The following is a 20,567-nucleotide window of genomic DNA, read 5'->3' on the forward strand; positions in this document are numbered from 1 at the left end:
CCCAGTGAGCCCATTCGGCCAGGGCTAGGGGCGGCGTGCTTCGGGCCCCTCCCACACAGTTTCGGGCGCCTGGAGCTACAGCACATGCGCGCCCACTGTAGCGCGCCTGTGCAGAGGTCCCGGCACTGATTTCAGCGCAGGGACCTGGCTCCACCCCCCACAGCTCGTGCTGCACCGCGCCAAGCTCCAGAGAACCTGCAGGGAGCCGGAGAATCTGCAGGTATTTTTTAGGCGCACTTTCGGGCGCGAAAAATGGGTGTCCAGGTCGGGGCTGCGCCGTTCTAGGCACGGCCCGAAACTTGGGCCCAATGATAGGTGGGAAAGCAAGTTGTGAGGAGGATGCAAAGAATCTGCAAAGGGATATAGAGAGGCTCAGTGAGTGGACAAAAATTTGGCAGATGGAGTATAATGTGAGAAAATGTGAGGTTGTCCACTGTGAGGAAAAATAAAAAGCAAATTATTATTTAAATGGGCAGGGATTACAAAATGCTGAGGTACCGAGGGATCTGGGTGTCCTTGTACATGAAACACAAACTGTTAGCATGCAGGTACAGCAAGTAATTAGGAAGGCAAATGGAATGTTGGTCTTTATTGCAAGGGGGATAGAGTATAAAATTAGGGAAGTCCTGCTACAAATGTACAGGGCATTAGTGAGACCACACCTGGAGTACTGTGTACAGTTTTGGTCTCCTTATTTAAGGAAAGATGTACTTGCATTGGAGGCAGTTCAGAGAAGGTTCACGAGGTTGATTTCTGAGATGAAGGGGTTGTCTTATGAAGAAAGTTTGAGAAGTTTGGGCCTATACTCATTGGAGTTTAGAAGAATGAGAGGTGATCTTATTGAAACGTGTAAGATTCTGAGGGGGCGTGACAGGGTAGCTGCGGAGAGGATATTTCCCTTCGTGGGGGAATCTAGAACCGGGGGCATAGTTTCAGAGTAAGTGGTTGCCCATTTAAAACAGAAATGAGGAGGAATTTCTTCTCTCAGTGGGCCGTGTATCTGTGGAATTCTCTGCCCCAGGGAGCTGTGGAGGCTGGGTCATTGAATATATTTAAGGCGGAGATCGACAGATTTTTGAATGATAAGGGAGTAAAAGGTTATGGGGAGCGGGCAGGGGAGTGAAGTTGAGGCCAGGATTAGATCAGCCATGATCTTATTGAATGGCGGAGCAGGCTCGAGGGGCCAAATGGCCCACTCCTGCTCCTATTTCTTATGTTTCTTATCGTCCAGTTGTATTGAATGGCCTGTTTCTGTGCTTTACAATCTGTAATTCTATGTACCTCAACTCCATTTTTTTCTCTGACTGTGAACATCAATTTCTTTCTTAAAAATTACTTTGTAAAATGTTAAATAAATCGTTGCATGAGTGTGATTGTTATGAGGCCGCTACTCGAATTCATTTCAAAATGCGTTGGCGTATTTTCGGTGTTAAACAGATTGTGCATCCTGCAAAAATCAGGGCTTTCAAACGTTATTTTATGGAGGCTTCGCTTAGCTCTAGCAACTAAAGTTGATACTCACGAAGGTTTCTGCTTGGTCAGAGGTAGGAGCAAACAGGCAAAGAGCAACATCACTAGCAGCCCCATGTCTGAATAAGCGTCCGGTGGAGCTGTATCGGAGAGGGAAGTGATTCCACAACCTGTGGATTTTGTTGGTCAATATTGACGGTGAGTTACTCATTAATTGTACACTGGTAAGAAGTCTTACCCCTCAACGATTAGTGTCCTTTTAACTCTCCTGCCACTGACTATCCAGGATACTTTGGATTGCAGTCATCTCCAATGTTGTTTTGAATGAAGGTTTTTGCACACAAAAGCTGTCCCTATAGAGCGGAACTCTCGGGTTAATTTTAACCGGGTGAGAATCCCACGGGTTCGGGTGGAATGTCGGTTTTACACCCCGCCCGATATTCCTCACCACGCACATCGACCTTCTCGTCTTCTTCGGCAGTCCCTCGGGGTCGAGGCTGACTTGCTTCCACACTAAGGTGAGTTCTCAGGTGACTGATGAGACCAATGCGGGAATTACCGTCTCTGTCACAGGTAGGGCAGACGGTGGGTGGGATGTGTGATTTGTCGTACGCTCCTTCCGCTGTTTGTGCTTGGCTTCCACGTGCTCCCGGCAAAGAGACTGGAGGTGTTCGGCACCTTCCCGGATGCTTCTCCTCCACTTTGAACGGTCTTGGGCCAGGGACTCCCAAGAGTCGGTGGGGATGTTATATTTTTTCAAGGCGGCTTTGAGGGTGTCCTTGAAGCATTTTCTCTGCCCTCCTGGGGCTCGCCTAGCTTGAGCTTGGGGTAGAAAGCTTGCTTCGGGAGTCTAGTATCGGGCATACGGACAATGTCGCCCGTCCATCGGAGATGATCGAGTGTGGTCAATGCCTCGATGCTGGTAACGCTGACATTGGTGTGGCAAATCCTGCCAATGAATTTGCAGGATTTTGCGGGGAGCAGCGTTGGTGGTGACATCAACCAACCTTAAACATTCACTCCCTCCACCACCGGCGCACCGTGGCTGCAGTGTGCACCATCTACAAGATGCACTGCAGCAACTCGCCAAGGTTTCTTCGGCAGCACCTCCCAAACCCAGGACCTCTACCACCTAGAAGGACCAGGGCAGCAGGTGCAGGGGAACACCACCACCTCCATGTTCCCCTCCAAGGCACACACCATCCTGACTTGGAAATATGTCGTCCGTTCCTTCATCGTTGCTGGGTCAAAATCCTGGAACTCCCTCATTAACCGCACTGTGGGAGCACCTTCACCACATGGACTGCAGCGGTTCAAGAAGACGGTTCACACCACCTTCTCGAGAGCAATTTGCTGGCCTTGCCAGCGACGCCCACATCCCGTGACTGAATAAAAATAAGCTGAGCTGGAACAGGAGTCACATATATTAAAAAACTGTATTACAAAGTATTTACAACATAGAAGCAGGTCTAAACAGCGTTTATACTCCGCACAAGCCTGCACTCACCCCTCTTCATCTAACCCCTTCAACATATCCTTCTAAACCAGCCAGGGTAAGGACGGCAGGTTTCTTTGCCTGAAGGACATCAGTGAACCAGTTGGGTTTTTATGACAACCCGACAGCATCATGGGCACTTTTACTGGTACCAGTTATTTATTTTCAGATTATTCTTTTTAACTGAGTTCAGTCTGCCATGATGGGATTTGAACTTCACGTTTGATTGGATTATTAGTCCAGGCCTCTGGATTGCTGGTCCAGTGACACAACCACTACACATGAGTGCTTAGGACAATGCAGTAATGGGACAGCCAGCACGTGATTGGCTAGCACAATGGTCACCGTGAAGTTTGAATTGGATAAGGATGCACTAGACATGAATTGGGGTCCCTCTGTGACAGGAGACAAGATTTGCAGTAATTTCATGCCCTAATGACAGACGGAGGAATTTGTTGCAGAAAGTAGATAAAGCGGAAATCAGCATTGACTTGTCAGTAACCATCTTTTGCAAATGCACTCTTCTTGTTTTTGAATAAGCTTATCAGCAAGGGCAGGCATCGACGGTGAGGTTCAACACCGTCTCCAGTGCGCCAGCGCAGCCTTCGGTCGCCTGAGGAAGAGAGTGTTCGAAGATCAGGCCCTCAAATCTGGCACCAAGCTTATGGTCTACAGGGCTGTAGTGATACCCGCCCTCCTGTGAGGCTCAGAGACGTGGACCATATACAGTAGACAACTCAAATCCCTGGAGAAATACCACTAACGATGTCTCCGCAAGATCCAGCAAATCCCCTGGGAGGATAAACGCACCAACGTCAGAGTTCTTGATTAGGCCAACACCCCCAGCATTGAAGCACTGACCACATTCGACCAGCTCTGTTGGGCGGACCACATTGTCCGCATGCCTGGCACAAAACTCCCAAAGCGAGCGCTCTACTTGGAATTCCTACACGGCACGCGAGCCCCAGGTGGGCAGAGGAAACGTTTCAAGCACACCCTCAAAGACTCCTTGATAAAGTGCAACATCCGCAATGGCATCTGGGAATCCTTGGCCAAAGGCTGCCCAAAATGGAGGAAGAGTATCTGGGAGGGCATTGAGCACCTCGAGACTCATCGCCGAGAGCATGCAGAAAACAAGTGCAGGCAGCGGAAGGAGCGTGCGGCAAACCGGACTCCCCACCCACCCTTTCCTCCAACCACTGTCTGTCCCACCTGTGACAGGGACTGTAATTCCAGAATTGGACTGTTCAGTCACCTGAGAACTCACTTTGAGAGTGGAAGAAAGTCTTCCTTGATTTTGAGGGACTGCCTATGATGATGATGACCTTTTTTGTGAACATTTAAATCCATCAAGCGAGAATATTGGCACAGGGTAAAGAACACTCGCTTCGTAAAAGCAATTCTATTGCGATCGGGATATAAAAGGGGTCTGAATCCAATTGCGGGAAAGGCAATGTCGCGAATCTAGAATGAAAGACTTGCATTTCTATAGCGCCTGTCACTGTTGTGTATCTGTAAAGCATGCACTTCCATGTTCCGCCACCAGGGAGCTCATCCACTGAAGTCCCAAGGGATCCCAGCATCCCTTGGGAGCACTATATATAAGCCAGCCCCTAAGGCCTGTTCCTCACTCTGGAGTGTCTTATTAAAGACTGAGGTCACTGTTACTTTAACCTCCCTGTGTGCAGCCTCATCTGTGTTAGAAACACAATAACTGGCGACGAGAATACGAATCCAATGCAAAGATGCAACAAACTGTGGGTATCCTGGAGAAGTTCTCGGAGGGTGAGGACTGGGAAGCCTATGTCGAACGGTTAGACCAGTACTTTGTAGCCAACGAGCTGGACGGAAAAGGAAGCGCTGCAAAAAGGAGAGCGGTCCTCCTCACGGTTTGCGGGGCACCGACCTACAGCCTCATGAAGAATCTTCTGGCTCCGGTGAAGCCCACAGATAAGTCGTATGAGGAGCTGTGTACACTGGTTCGGGAGCATCTTAACCAGAGGGAGAGTGTGCTGATGGCGAGGTATCGGTTCTACACGTGCCAGTGATCTGAAGGTCAGGAAGTGGCGAGCTACGTCGCCGAGCTAAGGCGACTTGCAGGACAATGTGAGTTTGATGGCTACCTGGAGCAAATGCTCAGAGACTTTTTTGTACTGGGCATTGGCCACGAGACCATCCTACAAAAACTTTTGACTGTAGAGACACCGACCCTCAGTAAGGTCATTGCGATAGCACAGGCATTTATGTCCACCAGTGATAACACCAAACAGATCTTGTGTGCTGAGAGATCTGATGAGGGAGAGAGTGGAAATCGAGCTGGACAGGCTGCAACGTGAGGGCATCATCTCCTCAGTGGAATTCAGCGAGTAGGCCAGCCCAATTGTTCCAGTACTCAAAAGTGATGGCACGGTCAGGATTTGCGGCGATTATAAATTAACTATTAATCGTTTCTCACTACAGGACCAATACCCGCTGCCTAAGGCTGACGACCTATTTGCGACGGTGGCAGGAGGCAAGACATTCACCAAGCTTGACCTGACTTTGGCCTACATGACGCAGGAGCTGGAGGAGTCTTCGAAGGGCCTCAGCTGCATCAACACGCACAAGGGACTGTTCATTTACAATGGATGACCGTTTGGAATTCAGTCGGCTGCAGCGATCTACCAGAGAAACATGGAGAGCCTACTCAAGTCAGTACCACACACGGTGGTTTTTCAGGACGACATATTGGTCACGGGTCGGGACACCGCCGAGCACCTACAAAACCTGGAGGAGGTCCTCCAGCGACTGGATTGCGCAGAGCTATGGCTGAAGAGGTCGAAATGCGTCTTCATGGCAACAGAAGTGGTGTTTTTGGGGAGAAAGATCGCGGCGGACGGCATTCGGCCCACAGATGCCAAGACAGAGGCTATCAGGAAGGCGCCCAGGCCACAGAACGTCACGGAGCTGCGGTCGTTCCTGGGACTCCTCAACTATTTTGGTAACTTCCTACCGGGATTAAGCACCCTTTTAGAGCCCCTACATGTGTTATTGTGCAAGGGTGAGAACTGGGTACAAGCTGCTTGTATTGTATAACAAGTTAAAAGACCTGTGCTAGCATGTGACGTGTCATCGTACGGAGTCGGGTGTGTATTACAACAAGCTAGCATTAAGGAGAAGTTGCAACCTATCGCCTATGCTTCCCGGAGCTTGTCTAAGGCCGAGAGAGCCTACAGTATGATTGAGAAAGGGGCATTAGCGTGCGTGGTCAGGGTAAAGAAAATGCATCAGTACCTGTTTGGCCTCAAATTTGAGCTGGAAACCGATCACAAGCCCCTCATATCCCAGTTCGCTGAAAACAAGGGGATAAATACTAATGCCTCAGCCCGCATATAAAGGTGGGCACTCGCGCTATCAGCGAATAACTATACCATCCGCCACAGGCCAGGCACCGAGAACTGTGTGGATGTTCTCAGTCGGCTACCATTGCCCACCACGGGGGTGGAAATGGCGCAGCCTGCAAACTTGTTGATGGTGGCACAGCCCGCAGACTTGTTGATGGTTATAAAAGTGTTTGAAAATGATAAATCACCTGTCACAGCCTGCCAGATTAGGACTTGGACCAGCCAAGATCCTCTGCTGTCCCTAGTAAAAAACTGTGTACTGCATGGGAGCTGGGCCAGCATCCCTGTTGAAATGCAAGAGCTAATCAAGCCATTCCAGCGGCGAAAGGACGAGCTGTCCATTCAGGCAGACTGCCTATTGTGGGGTAACCGCGTAGTGCTACCCAAAAAGGGCAGGGAGACGTTCATCTTGGATCTCCACAGCACACACCCGGCTATAGTAATGATGAAAGCGATAGCCAGATCCCACGTGTGGTGGCCCGGTATCGACTTTGACTTAGAGTCCTGTGTACGGCAATGCAGCGTGTGTGCTCAGTTGAGCAACGCACCCAGAGAGGCACCACTAAGTTTGTGGTCCTGGCCCTCCAGACCATGGTCGAGGATCCATGTCGACTATGCGGGCCCGTTTCTCGGTAAAATGTTCCTGGTGTTGGTGGATGCTTTTTCAAAATGGATTGAATGTGAAATAATGTCGGGAAGCACCGCCACCGCCACCATTGAAAGCCTGAGGGCCATGTTTGTCACCCACAGCCTGCCTGACAGACTGGTCAGTGACAACGGGCCATGTTTCACCAGTGCCGAATTTAAAGAATTCATGACCCGCAATGGGATCAAACATGTCACCTCGGCCCCGTTTAAACCAGCCTCCAATGGGCAGGCAGAGCGGGCAGTACAAACCATCAAACAGAGCCTTAAACAAGTCACAGAAGGCTCACTCCAAACCCGCCTGTCCCGAGTACTGCTCAGCTACCGCACGAGACCCCACTCGCTCACAAGGGTGCCCCCGGCTGAGCTACTCATGAAAAGGACACTTTAACCAGACTCTCGCTGGTTCACCCCAACCTGCATGATCAGGTAGAGAGTGTGAATGTTTAAAAATGTATAGAGACATTGAAGTTGAGAACGTGGGAATTGTATAGGGACAGTATAAGCTAACAAACAATTCATGGAGGAATAGCCATGACATCTCAGACTCGAGACTGCGAAATGTTACAACACTAACACATATTGAAACAAAACCCACAGCTTGCAGAAAAACCTCAAGGTCTTATTAAATCATGTTATTAACCTGAAACATTGACAGAAGGTCTTTGTTTAAAATCGGACCATGCTTGGGTCGGCTTATGAGTGGACAAAGGGAAGGAGGGATCAAAAGAGATGGGCTGAGCTGGGATGTCACTCTAGCCCTATCTTGTTATCTTTTGCCGAAAATGTATAACCATCGTGCCTTGACAATGTAACGTCACTTATCCGTAGGGAGTGTGTACGCTCGATCGAGAAAGTATATCTTCTGTCTGATAAGTCTTGCCGGCCGGTAAAATAAAGACTGCTTTGTTTAAAGCACAAGAGGTATTCGACTCAGTAATTTTACTGAACCAGATTGAGAGAAAAGAATCTACATTTACATTTGGTGTCAGAACTGGGATCTCAACGGACGACTGCCGAAAACTTGCGAATTAAGAGCCAGACTAGCCTTGGACGAGACGAGGGGAAAGTGGCCACTGGAGTGAGCATGATTTCAATACTGCTCCAGTTTCCCCCGGTTTCAAAAGTCTGAGGAAAGTTTAGCCACTCGCTGGTTCTCAGGTAGTGTCTGAACGAGATCCAAGACAATCTGGTGAATACCTTTCAAACTTAGAATAGGGATAGAGATAGGGAAATTGCGCGATGACGCAAACCAAGCGGCGACTTGGAAAGATAGGTTATAGTTAGAGCTAGATAGGGATAGATGATCAATCATGGATCCAAAAATTAATAGGAAAGAAAAGAGACTCTTGTGAACGTCTGTTTAAATGAGAAATGCTTGTGTGATTTTTACTGTAAAAAAAAAAGCCGGGGAGTTGTGGTTTGTTTTATCTCAAACAGAATGAAAGTTTTTTTTAACCCTTCGTAGTGTTGTCCTATATTACGTATATTCGGATGATAAGTTACGGAGCCAGGAAATGCACAAAGGATAGGTTTGTTAAAAAAAAAGAAAAAATTACATGGTCCCGGTGGTTAAAAAAAAAGGATTTAACATGCTCACTTACTTGTCGAAAGAAAACATTCAGAGAAGGCACAGCAAAACAACTGAGATGGATTCAAAAGGATTAAAAAAAAATATATTATATTAAATAACACGACCTTGAGGCTGGAACAATTGAGATAACGAAAAGCAGTCCACAGCCGACGTGCCAGACTTCTCTCTAGTTATGGAAAAAAAAAGTAACGTACTAAATAGGTGCTAAAAAAAAATGTTCTGAGATTTTAAATTATGAGAAAAATTCCACTGCAGTTTAAAAAAAAATCACTCCTGTCCAGTAGGCAGGAAAACTCCATTAAATTAGGGCTTTCATTGACTGATTGGATTTAAACTGCACAGTGACGCGAAAGGATAGGGAAATTTGGAGACTAAAAGAAATTAAATAAGGCTCATAAGAAATCAAATTTGGAAAATTAGGCTCACAGGGAATTAAGTAAGGCTTATGGGGAATTAAAGAGAGGATAGGTGTTCAAATCAGGTGTGATGTCGACCTTGTATATCACTTGGCCCGTCTAGGCACTGATTGAATTTAAATCACACAGCAACTCAGAAGGTAGGGCCGATGCGAACGCGCAGCGACGCGAGACGTGCAGCGGCGCGAGTGTGCGGCCGAGTGGAGGAGGGCTGACGCAGACGTGCAGTGGCGCTAACACGTGGTGATGCGAGACGTGCAGCGGCGCGAGCGCGCGCCCGAGTGAACGTGGGCCAATGCGAACGCGCAGCAACGCGAACCACGAAATAATATCAAGTCAGTGCTGATTTTTGTAAGTCCATTTATTGTAAGTTTGTTAAGTCTGTTATATTGAATCGCGCGGCGACGTGAGCCGCGGGGTGACGCGGCTTTGTGTTAGTTTAGTAAGTTTGTTAAGTCTGTTCAACTTTGAATCGCGCGGCGACGCAAGCCGCGGGGTGACGAGGCTTTGTGTTAGTTTAGTAAGTTTGTTAAGTCTGTTCAAGTTTGAATCGCGCGGCGACACGAGCCGCGGGGCGACGCGGCTTTGTGTTAGTTTAGTAAGTTTGTTAAGTCTGTTCAAGTTTGAATCGCGTGACGATGCGAGCCACAGGGTGACGTGGCTTTGTGTTAGTTTTAGTAAAGTCTGTTTGTTTTAAGTTTGTTCAAATCGCACGACGACATGAACGCGTAGTGACACGGTAATACGAGGGACAGCGTGAAAATGGGTAATCAGTTGGATAAAACAACGGATGCGGATAGTCCGCTACAAAAGTTATGTGAGGAATTCCCTGAAAGAGCTGAAGACTTTAGAAAATTATCAGGAGCCCTGAACAAATTATTAGGAGATGACCAGTGGCCTCTAGGTGGCACTAGAAGCATAGAGGTAGTAAAAAAAAAGCACAGGGATTGTCAAAAAAAATGAAAAGATGCATCACTTCTGTCAAGTTGGCAAATAAATGCTATTAAATTAGGACTTTCATTGACAGAGGGAACACATGTTAAAACTGTAGACGTCTTAAAAAAAAGAATGTGCGCACGAGAAACTTACTAAGAGATCCTCTGGGACCTCTGAGAAAGGTATTGACCGACTATGTAGTAAAATGGCTGGCTTTGTGTTAACCGAGGCTGATGATGAAATTGATGAGTGGACACTGACTCAGCGCCCAACGGCGCCTCCCGCACCCCCTGGCCCCTTGCTCCAGTCCTCTTCCCAACATCCTCCACCTTACACTCCGGCAAGAGGAGTTGAAAATAACTCCATACCACCAAAGCAACAAACCCAAACTGACTCCTCATCCTCTGATAGCGATTCGGATCCCCAGTTCACAAGCAATATAGCTGAAAGGACCAGATCTCACACTTGAAAGGGCAGTTAGATATTATTGGCAGGAAAATAAAGGGGAGGGGGGAGGTGCGCTCCCAACCCGGGTCAAGACTGAATACGTGACTAGAAAGGAAGAACCATCTCGGGAGGAAGGATCAATAGAACCGCAGTGTTGTATACAGGATTGGATGGATAAGCAAGGATACGGTTATACTAAACAACCAAATGGCCCGAGCCCTGCTAATAAACCTCCCTATTGTCCCCGGCATGGTATGGGAAGAGGCCGGGACTGGGTAAGAGGAATTGACTGTTTTAATTGTGGGCAGGAAGGACATTGGAATAAAAATTGCCCCTACCGTCAGCATGAAAAAGGAAGAGGAGGGGGGCAAGGGGGGAGAGGAGGATCTTACACTAACTTCTCCCAGAACAACCCCTTTGGTTAATTGTTCCCCGATTGACTACGCAGCTTGATTGTGCAGGGATCCTCCCCGGACGACGAACCAATGATATTGTTAAAAATTCTGAATGAGTGGCAACCCTTTTTGATAGATACGGGAGCCTTCATGTCTTCTGTACAATCAAAGCTTAAACTCCCTGCCTCTACTGAAACACAGGAACTTTCAGGATTCCTGGGACAAATCTCGACATTCCCAGTGTCAGAACCGGTTAAAATGGGTTACCAGGAAGAATCGGTGGAACATCGAATTGCTATCACAACCAATCTGGACTGTAACTTGATGGCTGGAGACCTCCTCTGCAAATTCCAGCTGCATTTGGAGTGTGGAGATGATGGGATTATTGTAAAACAGGGAACTCTTAAGCGGCAGTATACCACTAGAACCCCTCAGTGGTGGTCTCTGGACCTGCCGCAGGCACCCTATCACTGACCCTAGCATACGATCCCAGTGGAAAGAATCAGGACCTGCAGAACTTTTATCAGGATCACGAAGGGGAAGTGAAGGAAATTCTATTAAGGGCTAGAGTGACTGGACCGGAAGGGAAGGAAGATTTTGTGGAAATGGACAGCCCCCAACGGTGGCACCACATATTACTCGTGAAGTATGACCTCCCCACCACGCTAAAGATTTGGGAGTTATGGTGCGCCAGGCTATAGACGAGGCTGACCCTACCAGCCGGGATGTGCAAATTCCACGGGGACCCCGAGAAGGTCTTAACGACTCTGCAGCATCATACTGGCTCTGACATACCTGACTATGTGGATCCTCATGTGTGGGCAGAGGACCCCTCCCAAGTGGGTTATATTCCCATTGATCCGATTGAGATCCCAGTGCAGGGCAACGTGGACTGGCCCTTATCCGACAGTACCCACTGAAATCACAGGCAATACCGAGTATCCACTGAGCTTTGGAGGCTAGCTAGCCGAGTCGAACCAATTTGCCAGTTTCCAGTCCCTAGCACGGCTAAACAAATGCAACAGTGGTTGGGGATGATCAATTACTGCAGATCCTGGATCCCTAATGTTGCCCTGATGACTAAGCACCTCACCCCGTATACAAATAAGTAAGGCAGCTTTGAAATAGAAACCGTAGACGTCCAAGCCTTTAAGGAACTAAAGACAGCCCTGCTGCAAGCTCCGGCTTTGGGCCGGCCCCTCTATGACCGGCCCTTTCAACTGTATTGTACAATTCTGAAAGACTGTGCTACCGTTGTCTTAACACATCTCACTCCGTAGCTGCCCTCCTGGGCCAACTGCAGACTCAACACCTTACCATGGCCAGGCAAAGCAGATATGAGATCTACTTACTAAACAATCCTAAGCTGACCTTTCGGCACTGTACTGCAATTAATCCGGCCTGTTTTCTTGCTGAGCCACCCCAAGATGAGGAAGAACCCAGTCATGATTGTTTATCTTTAATTTAAGAGGCCACATCAGTCAGGGAAGATTTTGTTGATGTACCAATTGAAGATCCAGACTGTATTATGTATGTTGATGGAATTAATCCAGAAGGTACACGAATCTCAGGATATGCCATAGTAAACCAGGAGAATCAGGTCTTGGAATCTGCCGCTTTTTGAAACTGCCTATTCTGCCCAACAAGCTGAACTATTCGCCCTCACCCGAGCCTGTATCTTGGCCAAAGATCTCAAGGTCAATATCTATACCGACTCTAGGTATGCCTTTGGGGTGGCCCATGATTTCGGACAATTATGGAAAAATAGGGGATTCCTAACCTCACAGGGGAATGAGATGTCTCATAAACAGTTAGTATCTGATTTGTTGCAAGCCCTCATGTTCCCCAAACGCATTGCCATTGTCAAATGTACCGCCCACACCACCGGAAATCCCCGGTTGATATAGGGAACCACTGTGCTGACAAAGAGGCTAAACAGGCCTCTCGTCACCAACAGATGGTAGTGCCCAGAATGATGAGTCAGACTAAAAAATCCTGCGAAGGATAAGTTAGCCTCGAAAAAACCAATGCCAACCATCCAAGATGTTACTAAAGCACAGGAGGACGCTCCTGAAAAAGATAAACTGTTGTGGAAATATTATGGATGTACTTATGACAATGTTTCTAAACTCTGGACCACTCCCGCGGAACAGACTTGTATGTCTGACGAGTTGGCTCTATGGGTTATTGAATGTATGCATTTTGCTACTCATTGTGGAGCAAGGACCACGAGTGACACACTTTTGGCTACTTGGTGGCACCCTAGACTCCAGGCACTCACCCAGAACATCAGTAGTTGTTGCCTGGTTTGCCAGCAACATAATCCAGGGAAGGGAGTCCCCTGTGATTGGGGTAAAACGCCCCTACCCGAAGGTCCCTTTGAGACATTTCAGTTGGACTACATTGAGTTGCAAAAAGTTCAGTGTTACAAATATGTGTTAGTAATAGTAGATGTGTTTAGCAGATGGATTGAAGCCTACCCTACCCTGGACAATAAGGCTCAAACTGTTGTTAAGGTGTTAATGAGGGAAATTGTTCCTAGATATGGTATCTCAGCTCGACTGATGACCACCTATGTTCTTTCTCTGACTCAGGCTCTGCGACTAGTTCACAACCAGTCAAGATGCTCACCTCGACCTCCCAGTTTTACCCGAATTGTCCCTCGTGGCACCAGGGAAGTATGGATTCAGAAGGGATTAGAGCCACAATGGGAGGGGCCTTTTCAGGTGTTACTCACTACCCCCACTGCAGCCAAGGTTGACGGGAAAAGTGCCTGGGTTCACCTGCACCACTGCAAGCTCACCACCCCCTAACGAACCTATTTTACTGGTTATTCTAACTCCTGTTTCTGTTCCAGACTTCCTCTTCTCTATAGCTGAACAAGGCCGTTGGCATCCTAATTGGACCAGTTTGAACTTTTACCCGTAGTGATAGACAGCCAGCTACACTGACGGTGACCTGAGAAGAGAGACGGGAAAACTGAACTCTTTTAATCAGCAAAATAATTGGACTATTTATCTGAATCCTGAGCCATAAGATGAAACTGTCTGTATGCCACAGTCTGTATAATAGTGTTGATATATGACAGTTTCGGCGCATGGGAGGGGAGACAGAGACGAGAGCAACATGTCTTATGTTTATGCGCAAAATGGGAACTTTTCTAGATGTTGGGTGTGTTCACATTCCCTATACATTTTACTCCTAGAATGATCCTAAGTGTTATCATGGAATGTTAAAAGGGGGGAATGTGAATGTTTAAAAATGTATAGAGACATTGAAGTTGAGAATGTGGGAATTGTATAGGGACAGTATAAGCTAACAAACAATTCATGGAGGAATAGCCATGACATCTCAGACTCGAGACTGCGAAATGTTACAACACTAACACATATTGAAACAAAACCCACAGCTTGCAGAAAAACCTCAAGGTCTTATTAAATCATGTTATTAACCTGAAACATTGACAGAAGGTCTTTGTTTAAAATCGGACCATGCTTGGGTCGGCTTATGAGTGGACAAAGGGAAGGAGGGATCAAAAGAGATGGGCTGAGCTGGGATGTCACTCTAGCCCTATCTTGTTATCTTTTGCCGAAAATGTATAACCATCGTGCCTTGACAATGTAACGTCACTTATCCGTAGGGAGTGTGTACGCTCGATCGAGAAAGTATATCTTCTGTCTGATAAGTCTTGCCGGCCGGTAAAATAAAGACTGCTCTGTTTAAAGCACAAGAGGTATTCGACTCAGTAATTTTACTGAACCAGATTGAGAGAAAAGAATCTACATTTACAAGAGCAGGCGACAGCAACAAAATGTAAACGATGGTCGCGCCACTGTGTCACGGGAAATTGATCTGAATGACCCTGTGTATGTGCTAAACTATGGACATGGTCCCAAGTGGATTGCGGGCACGGTGATAGCTAAAGAAGGGAATAGGGTGTTTGTAGTCAAACCAGATAATGGACAAATTTGCAGAAAGCACCTGGACCAAACGAGACAGCGGTTCACAGACTGCCCTGAATAACCCACAGCAGACACCACCTTTTTTGAGCCCACAACACACACCCAAAGGATCAACGACACCACCCCGGACCAGGAAATCGAACCCAACTCGCCCAACAGCCCAACAAGGCCAGGCTCACCCAGCAGCCCTGCAGGGCCAACAACACGCCAGCCCAGCGAGGGCACAGCCAACACACCGGAACAGACATTTGTACCGAGGCGGTCCACCAGGGAAAGAAAGGCTCCCGACCGCCTCCCCTTGTAAATAGTTTTCACTTTGACTTTGGGGGGAGGGGAGTGATGTTGTGTATCTGTAAAGCATGCACTCCCATGTTCCGCCACCAGGGAGCTCATCCCCTGAAGTCCTAGCATCCCTTGGGAGCACTGTATATAAGCCAGCCCCTAAGGTCTGGTCCTCATTCTGGAGTATCTTATTAAAGACTGAGGTCACTGTTACTTTAACCTCCCTGTGTGCAGCCTCATCTGTGTTAGGAACACAATATTCACGACTACCGGATGTCGCAAAGTGCTTTACAGCCAATGAAGTCCTTTTGGCGTGTAGTCACTGTTGTAATGTAGGAAAGCACCTCCCAAACCCGCGACCTCCACCTCCTAGAAGGACAAGGGCAACAGGCGTATGGGAACACCATCACCTCCACATTCCCCTCCGAGTCACACACCATCCTGACTTGGAAATATATCGGCCATTCCTTCATCGTCGCTGGGTCACAATCCTGGAACTCCCTTCCTAACAGCACTGTGGGAGCACCTTCACCACACGGACTGCAGCGGTTCAAGAAAGTGGCTCACCACCACCTTCTCAAGGGCAATTGGGGATGGGCAATAAATGCTGGCCTTGCCAGTGACACCCACATCCCATGAACAAATAAAAATGAAATCCTCCCATTCTGGCCTCTTGCGCAACCCTGATTTCCTTCACCCAAGCATTGGCAGGTGATGCCTTCAACCGCCTAGGCCCTGTACTCTGGAATGTCAGCTGGGGCTCAGTGGGCAGCACCCTCACCTCTGAGTCAGAAGGTTGTGGGTTCAAGTCCCACTCCAGGGACTTCGAGCACAGAAACCCAGGCTGACACTCTAGTGCAGTGCTGAGGGAGCACTGCACTGTCGGAGGTGCCGTCTTTCGGATGAGACGTTAAACCAAGATCCCATCTGCTCTCTCAGATGGACATAAAAGATCCCATGGACACTATTTCAAAGATGAGCGGGGGAGTTATCCCTAGGTGTCCTGCCCAATATCTATCCCTCAATGAACATCACTAAAAAACAGATTATCAGGTCACATTGCTGTGTGTGGGAGCTTGCCGAGCGCAAATTGGCTGCTGCGTTTCCCACATTACAACCGTGACTGCACTCCAAAAGTACTTTATTGGCTGTAAAGTGCTTTGAGATGTCGGGTGGTTGTGAAAGGTGCTATATAAATGCAAGGTTGTCTTTCTTTCCCGATACCTCTCTGCCTCTCGAGCGCCCATTGTCTCTCCTGAGTTTTATTCCACTGAAGTGAACGGGAAGGAGAAGTGAGAGAGGTGTAAACAATCCGATATTACCCGTTTGACACTATGGGCAAAAGTCAGAATTAAACCCCCCCCCCCCCCACCCCTCTCTCTCTGAGGTAGATTCTTGGCTTTGTGCGACACTGCAAGGTGGGTGATAGCGAATCGCAGCCCGTTCTAAGTCTCGCCCCCATTTGTGTTTGCCACTGAAATCAAGAGACGTAGGACTGGATTTGAGCTATTTCTGTTCTCGGGGCGAGAAGGGAGGCGGGGCAGGAAAGTTACCGGCCGGGAGTAGTTTGCGCTTTGGCATTGAAGTTTGGGCGCCTGGGCCCTGTGTCAGGGGGCGCAGTGCGAAGGCAAGTACAATTTTCGTGGCGCAAGGATGGGAAACTCGGGAACTAAAGCTGTGTGCGCTTCGAGAGAGGCCGGGGGCAACCGTAAAAAACCCCCAAAAAACATTCCCAAAACATTGCCCACGCCACCACAACACAGATCGCTGAAGAAAATTAAAAGAACAAACACTTGCACTTACCTGTGGAGAACTTTACCCTCCTCACCGACGCCGGTTATGCTGGACCGCGCTGATTTTCCAGACGGTCATTGTGGACGCACTTCCGGGCTGACGGATCGGGCAAAAGTCCAAACTACTGCCGGAAAAGTTGCACACCCCATGCAGCTTTTCCCGACGGTGCTGCTCAGTTTCCTGTCACTGAACCAATTTCATATCCATCTGCCACTGTCCCTTTTATTCCATGGGCTTCAACTGTGCTGGCAAGCCTGTTATGTGGCACTTTATCAAGCGCCTTTAGGAAGTGATGTCAACAACTAGTATTTATATAGCGCCTTTAACATAGTGAACCATCCCAAGGCGCCTCACAGGAGAGTTATGAGACAAGAAGTTTGATGTCGAGCCACACAAGGAAAAATTAGGGCAGGTGCTTGGTTAGAGAGGGAGGTTTTAAGAAGCGTCTTGAAGGAGGAAAGAGAGGTAGAGAGGCGGAGAGGTTTAGGGAGGGAGTTCCAGAGCTTGGGGCCCAGGCAACAGAAGGCACGGCCACCGATGGATGAGCGATTATAATCAGGGATGCTCAGGAGGGTAGAATTAGAGGAGCGCAGACATCTCGGGGGGTTGTGGGGCTGGAGGAGATTACAGAGATAGGGAGGGGCAAGGCCAAGGAGGGATTTGAACACAAGGATGAGAATTTTAAATTTGAGGTGTTACTTGACAGCTACAGAAATCCTGTCCCCTTAGTTGAATTCTAATGCGAGACAATATGTACATGGGTCAATTGACATCACTGGATACAGCACTCAGCATTGCAGTGAATCTCAATTCCACCACAGTCAGCTGACACAGACACTCCTGATAACCCTTGGTTAATAAGTAACAAAGTCTTGCTGACGGTAAAACTAATGATCAGAAGCAGATTTACTTTGGCATTGAGTTTCCAGATAAACCAGAAGCAGTCACATGGTTTCCCCCCAAAATATATTTTTTTCTTTATTTGTTCGGGATGTGGGCATCGTTGGCAAGGCCAGCATTTATTGGCCATCCCTATTTGCCCTTGAGGAGGTGGTGGTGAGCCGCCTCTTGAACCACTGCAGTCCGTGTGGTGAAGGTGCTCCCACAGTGCTGTTAGGGAGGGAGTTCCAGGATTGTGACCCAGCGACGATGAAGGAACGGCCGATATATTTCCAAGTCAGGATGGTATGTGACTTGGAGGGCAACTTGCAGGTGATGGTGTTCCCATGCGCCTGCTGCCCTTGTCCTTCGAGGTGGTAGAGGTCGCGGGTTTGGGAGGTGCTGCCGAAGAAGCCTTGGTGAGTTGCTGCGGTGCATCTTGTAGATGGTACACACTGCAGCCACGGTGCGCCGGTGGTGGAGGGAGTGAGTGTTGAAGGTGGTGGATGGGGTGCCGATCAAGCGGGTTGCCCTGTCCTGGATGGTGTCGAGCTTCTTGAGTGTTGTTGGAGCTGCACAGGTTACTAAAAGTCCATGCACCATTTTCAACTTGTCGAGTTTTGCAAGACAAAAGCAAGAGCTCGTACTGTCCGCCCAGCTCTGATGCCTGAACCTTTCGGACGAGACATTAAACTGAGGCCCTGTCTGCCCTCTCGACAGATGTAAAAGATCCCAGGGCACTATTTCGAAGAAGAGCAGGGGAGTTCTCCCCCCACTGTCCTGGGGCCAATATTTATCTCTCAACCAACATCACAAAAACAGATAATCTGGTCACTAACATAATCGCTGTTTGTGGGAGCTTGCTGTGCGCAAGTTGGCTGGCACGTTTCCCACAGTGCAACAGTGACGACACTCCAAAGGTACTTCGTTGGCTGTGGAGTTGCTTTAGGACGTTCTGAGGTGGAGAAAGGCGCTATATAAATGCAAATCTTTCTTTTTATTTCTTTGACTCTGAATCCAACCGAGAGTCGTTAAAACCCTTACTGAACTGGGTTTCGGAGTCCTAAAACAACCGGAAATGGATCTAAAAGCTACTCTAATGAGCAGTAGTCAGCATCTAGTAACAACGAGCGCCATTTTAAATTTGGGCGAAAGTTGAAAATGGATTATAGTGAATTAGGCCCAATTAGGCACCTCAGCCAATTGTCCCTTCCATTGACCTCAACAACAACTTGTATTTATCTAGCGCCTTTAAGGTCATAAAACATCTCAAGGTGCTTCACAGGATTATTATAAAGCAACATTTTGACACCGAGCCACATGAAAAATTAGGGCAGGTGACCTAAAGCTTGGTCATAGAGAGAGGTTTTAAGGAGCATCTTGAAGGAGCAAAAAGAGGTGGAGAGGCGGAGAGGTTTAGGGAGGGAGTTCCAGAGCTTGGGGCCCAGGCAACAGAAGGCACGGCCACCGATGGTTGAGCGATTATACTCAAGATGCTCAAGAGGGCACAATTAGAGGAGTGCAGACATCTCGGGTGTTGTGGGGCTGGAGGAGATTACAGAGATAGGGAGGGGCGAGGCCGTGGAGGGATTTGAAAATAAGGATGAGAATTTTGAAATCGAGGTGTTGCTTAACCGGGAGCCAGTGTAATGGAATTAAGGGCAGGTTTAGTAAATAATGGGTGGCTAATAACCGGACAATTGCAAGTGTTGACCGAGAGGGAATAGTTTGTTTGTTTCAATCATCCTTTGCACAATTTATGCGAGAGTGTATAATGAGTGATCGAGAGCAATGCAGACATTATTTATATATCACCATAGAATCATAGCAATTTACAGCATGGAAGGAGGCCATTTTGGTCCATCATGTCCGTGCCGTCCGACAAAGAGCTATTGAGCCTAATCCCACCTTCCAGCTCTTGGTCCGTTAGCCTTGTAGGTTACGGCTCTTTAAGTGCAGCTCCAAGTACTTTATAAATGCTATGAGGGAGAGCACAGGCCATTTCAGCAACGTGGCAGGAAATATGGGGCTGCACTTCCATACTCAGCCAGCAGGTGTCAGTCACGTGCTTTGTTGTCTCTCTGATGGCCATGCAACGGAAACAACAACCGTCATTTATATAGCGCCTTTAACATTGGAAAATGTCCCAAGGCACTTCACAGGAGGGGTAATCAGAAAAAATTGACACGGAGCCGAAGAAGGGGCTATGAGGATATTAGATGGGGAAACCGACAGCTTGGTGAAAGAGGTAGGTTTGAAGGAGCGTCTTAAAGGAGGAAAGGGAGGTAGAGAGGTTTCGGGAGGGAAATACAGAGCCTAGGGCTGAGGCAGCTGAAGGCCCGGCCACTGATGGAGGAATGAAGGGAGAGGGGTATGCACAGGAGGCCAGAATTGGAGCAACGAAGCAATCACGGAGGGTTGTGGGGCGAGAGGAGGATGCAGAGGTAGGGAGAGAGGCGAGGCAATGGAGTGCTATAAGTGTGAAGAGGAGAGTTTTTACATTGAGGCATTGCCGGACCGGGAGCCAATGTAGGTCAGCAAGCACAGGGAGTGATGGGTGAGTTAGGGGGCTTTTGGTGAGCGGGACTTGGTGTGAGTTGGGGGGGTGATGGGTGAGGGGGACTCGGTGTGAGTTAGGGGGTGATGGGTGAGTGGGACTTGGTGTGAGTTAGGGGGTGATGGATGAACAGACTTGGTGTGAGTTAGGGGGTGATGGGTGAGTGGAACTTGATGTGAGTTAGGGGGTGATGGGTGAGTGGAACTTGATGTGAGCACAGGAGTGATGGGTGAGTGGGACTCAGTGTGAGTTAGGGGATGATGTGTGAGCGGGACTCGGTGTGAGTTAGGGGGTGGTGGGTGAGCGGGACTT

At 48.3% G+C, this 20,567-nt stretch overlaps 1 protein-coding gene across 1 annotated transcript in view; it reads right to left on the reverse strand.

The window, feature by feature from the left end:
* The window catches only part of LOC139230171 (complement C5-like), an 80,785-nt gene extending 63,888 nt beyond the window's left edge, over positions 1 to 16,897 (reverse strand). The window contains exon 1 of the mRNA XM_070862013.1: positions 16,854 to 16,897. Coding sequence (XP_070718114.1) covers positions 16,854 to 16,897 — 44 coding nt within the window. The remainder of the gene's footprint in view (positions 1 to 16,853) is intronic.
* Between the last annotated feature and the right edge of the window lie 3,670 nt (positions 16,898 to 20,567).

This window comes from Pristiophorus japonicus, chromosome 19 (genome assembly GCF_044704955.1).
Source record: "Pristiophorus japonicus isolate sPriJap1 chromosome 19, sPriJap1.hap1, whole genome shotgun sequence".
Lineage (NCBI taxonomy): Eukaryota > Metazoa > Chordata > Chondrichthyes > Pristiophoridae > Pristiophorus > Pristiophorus japonicus.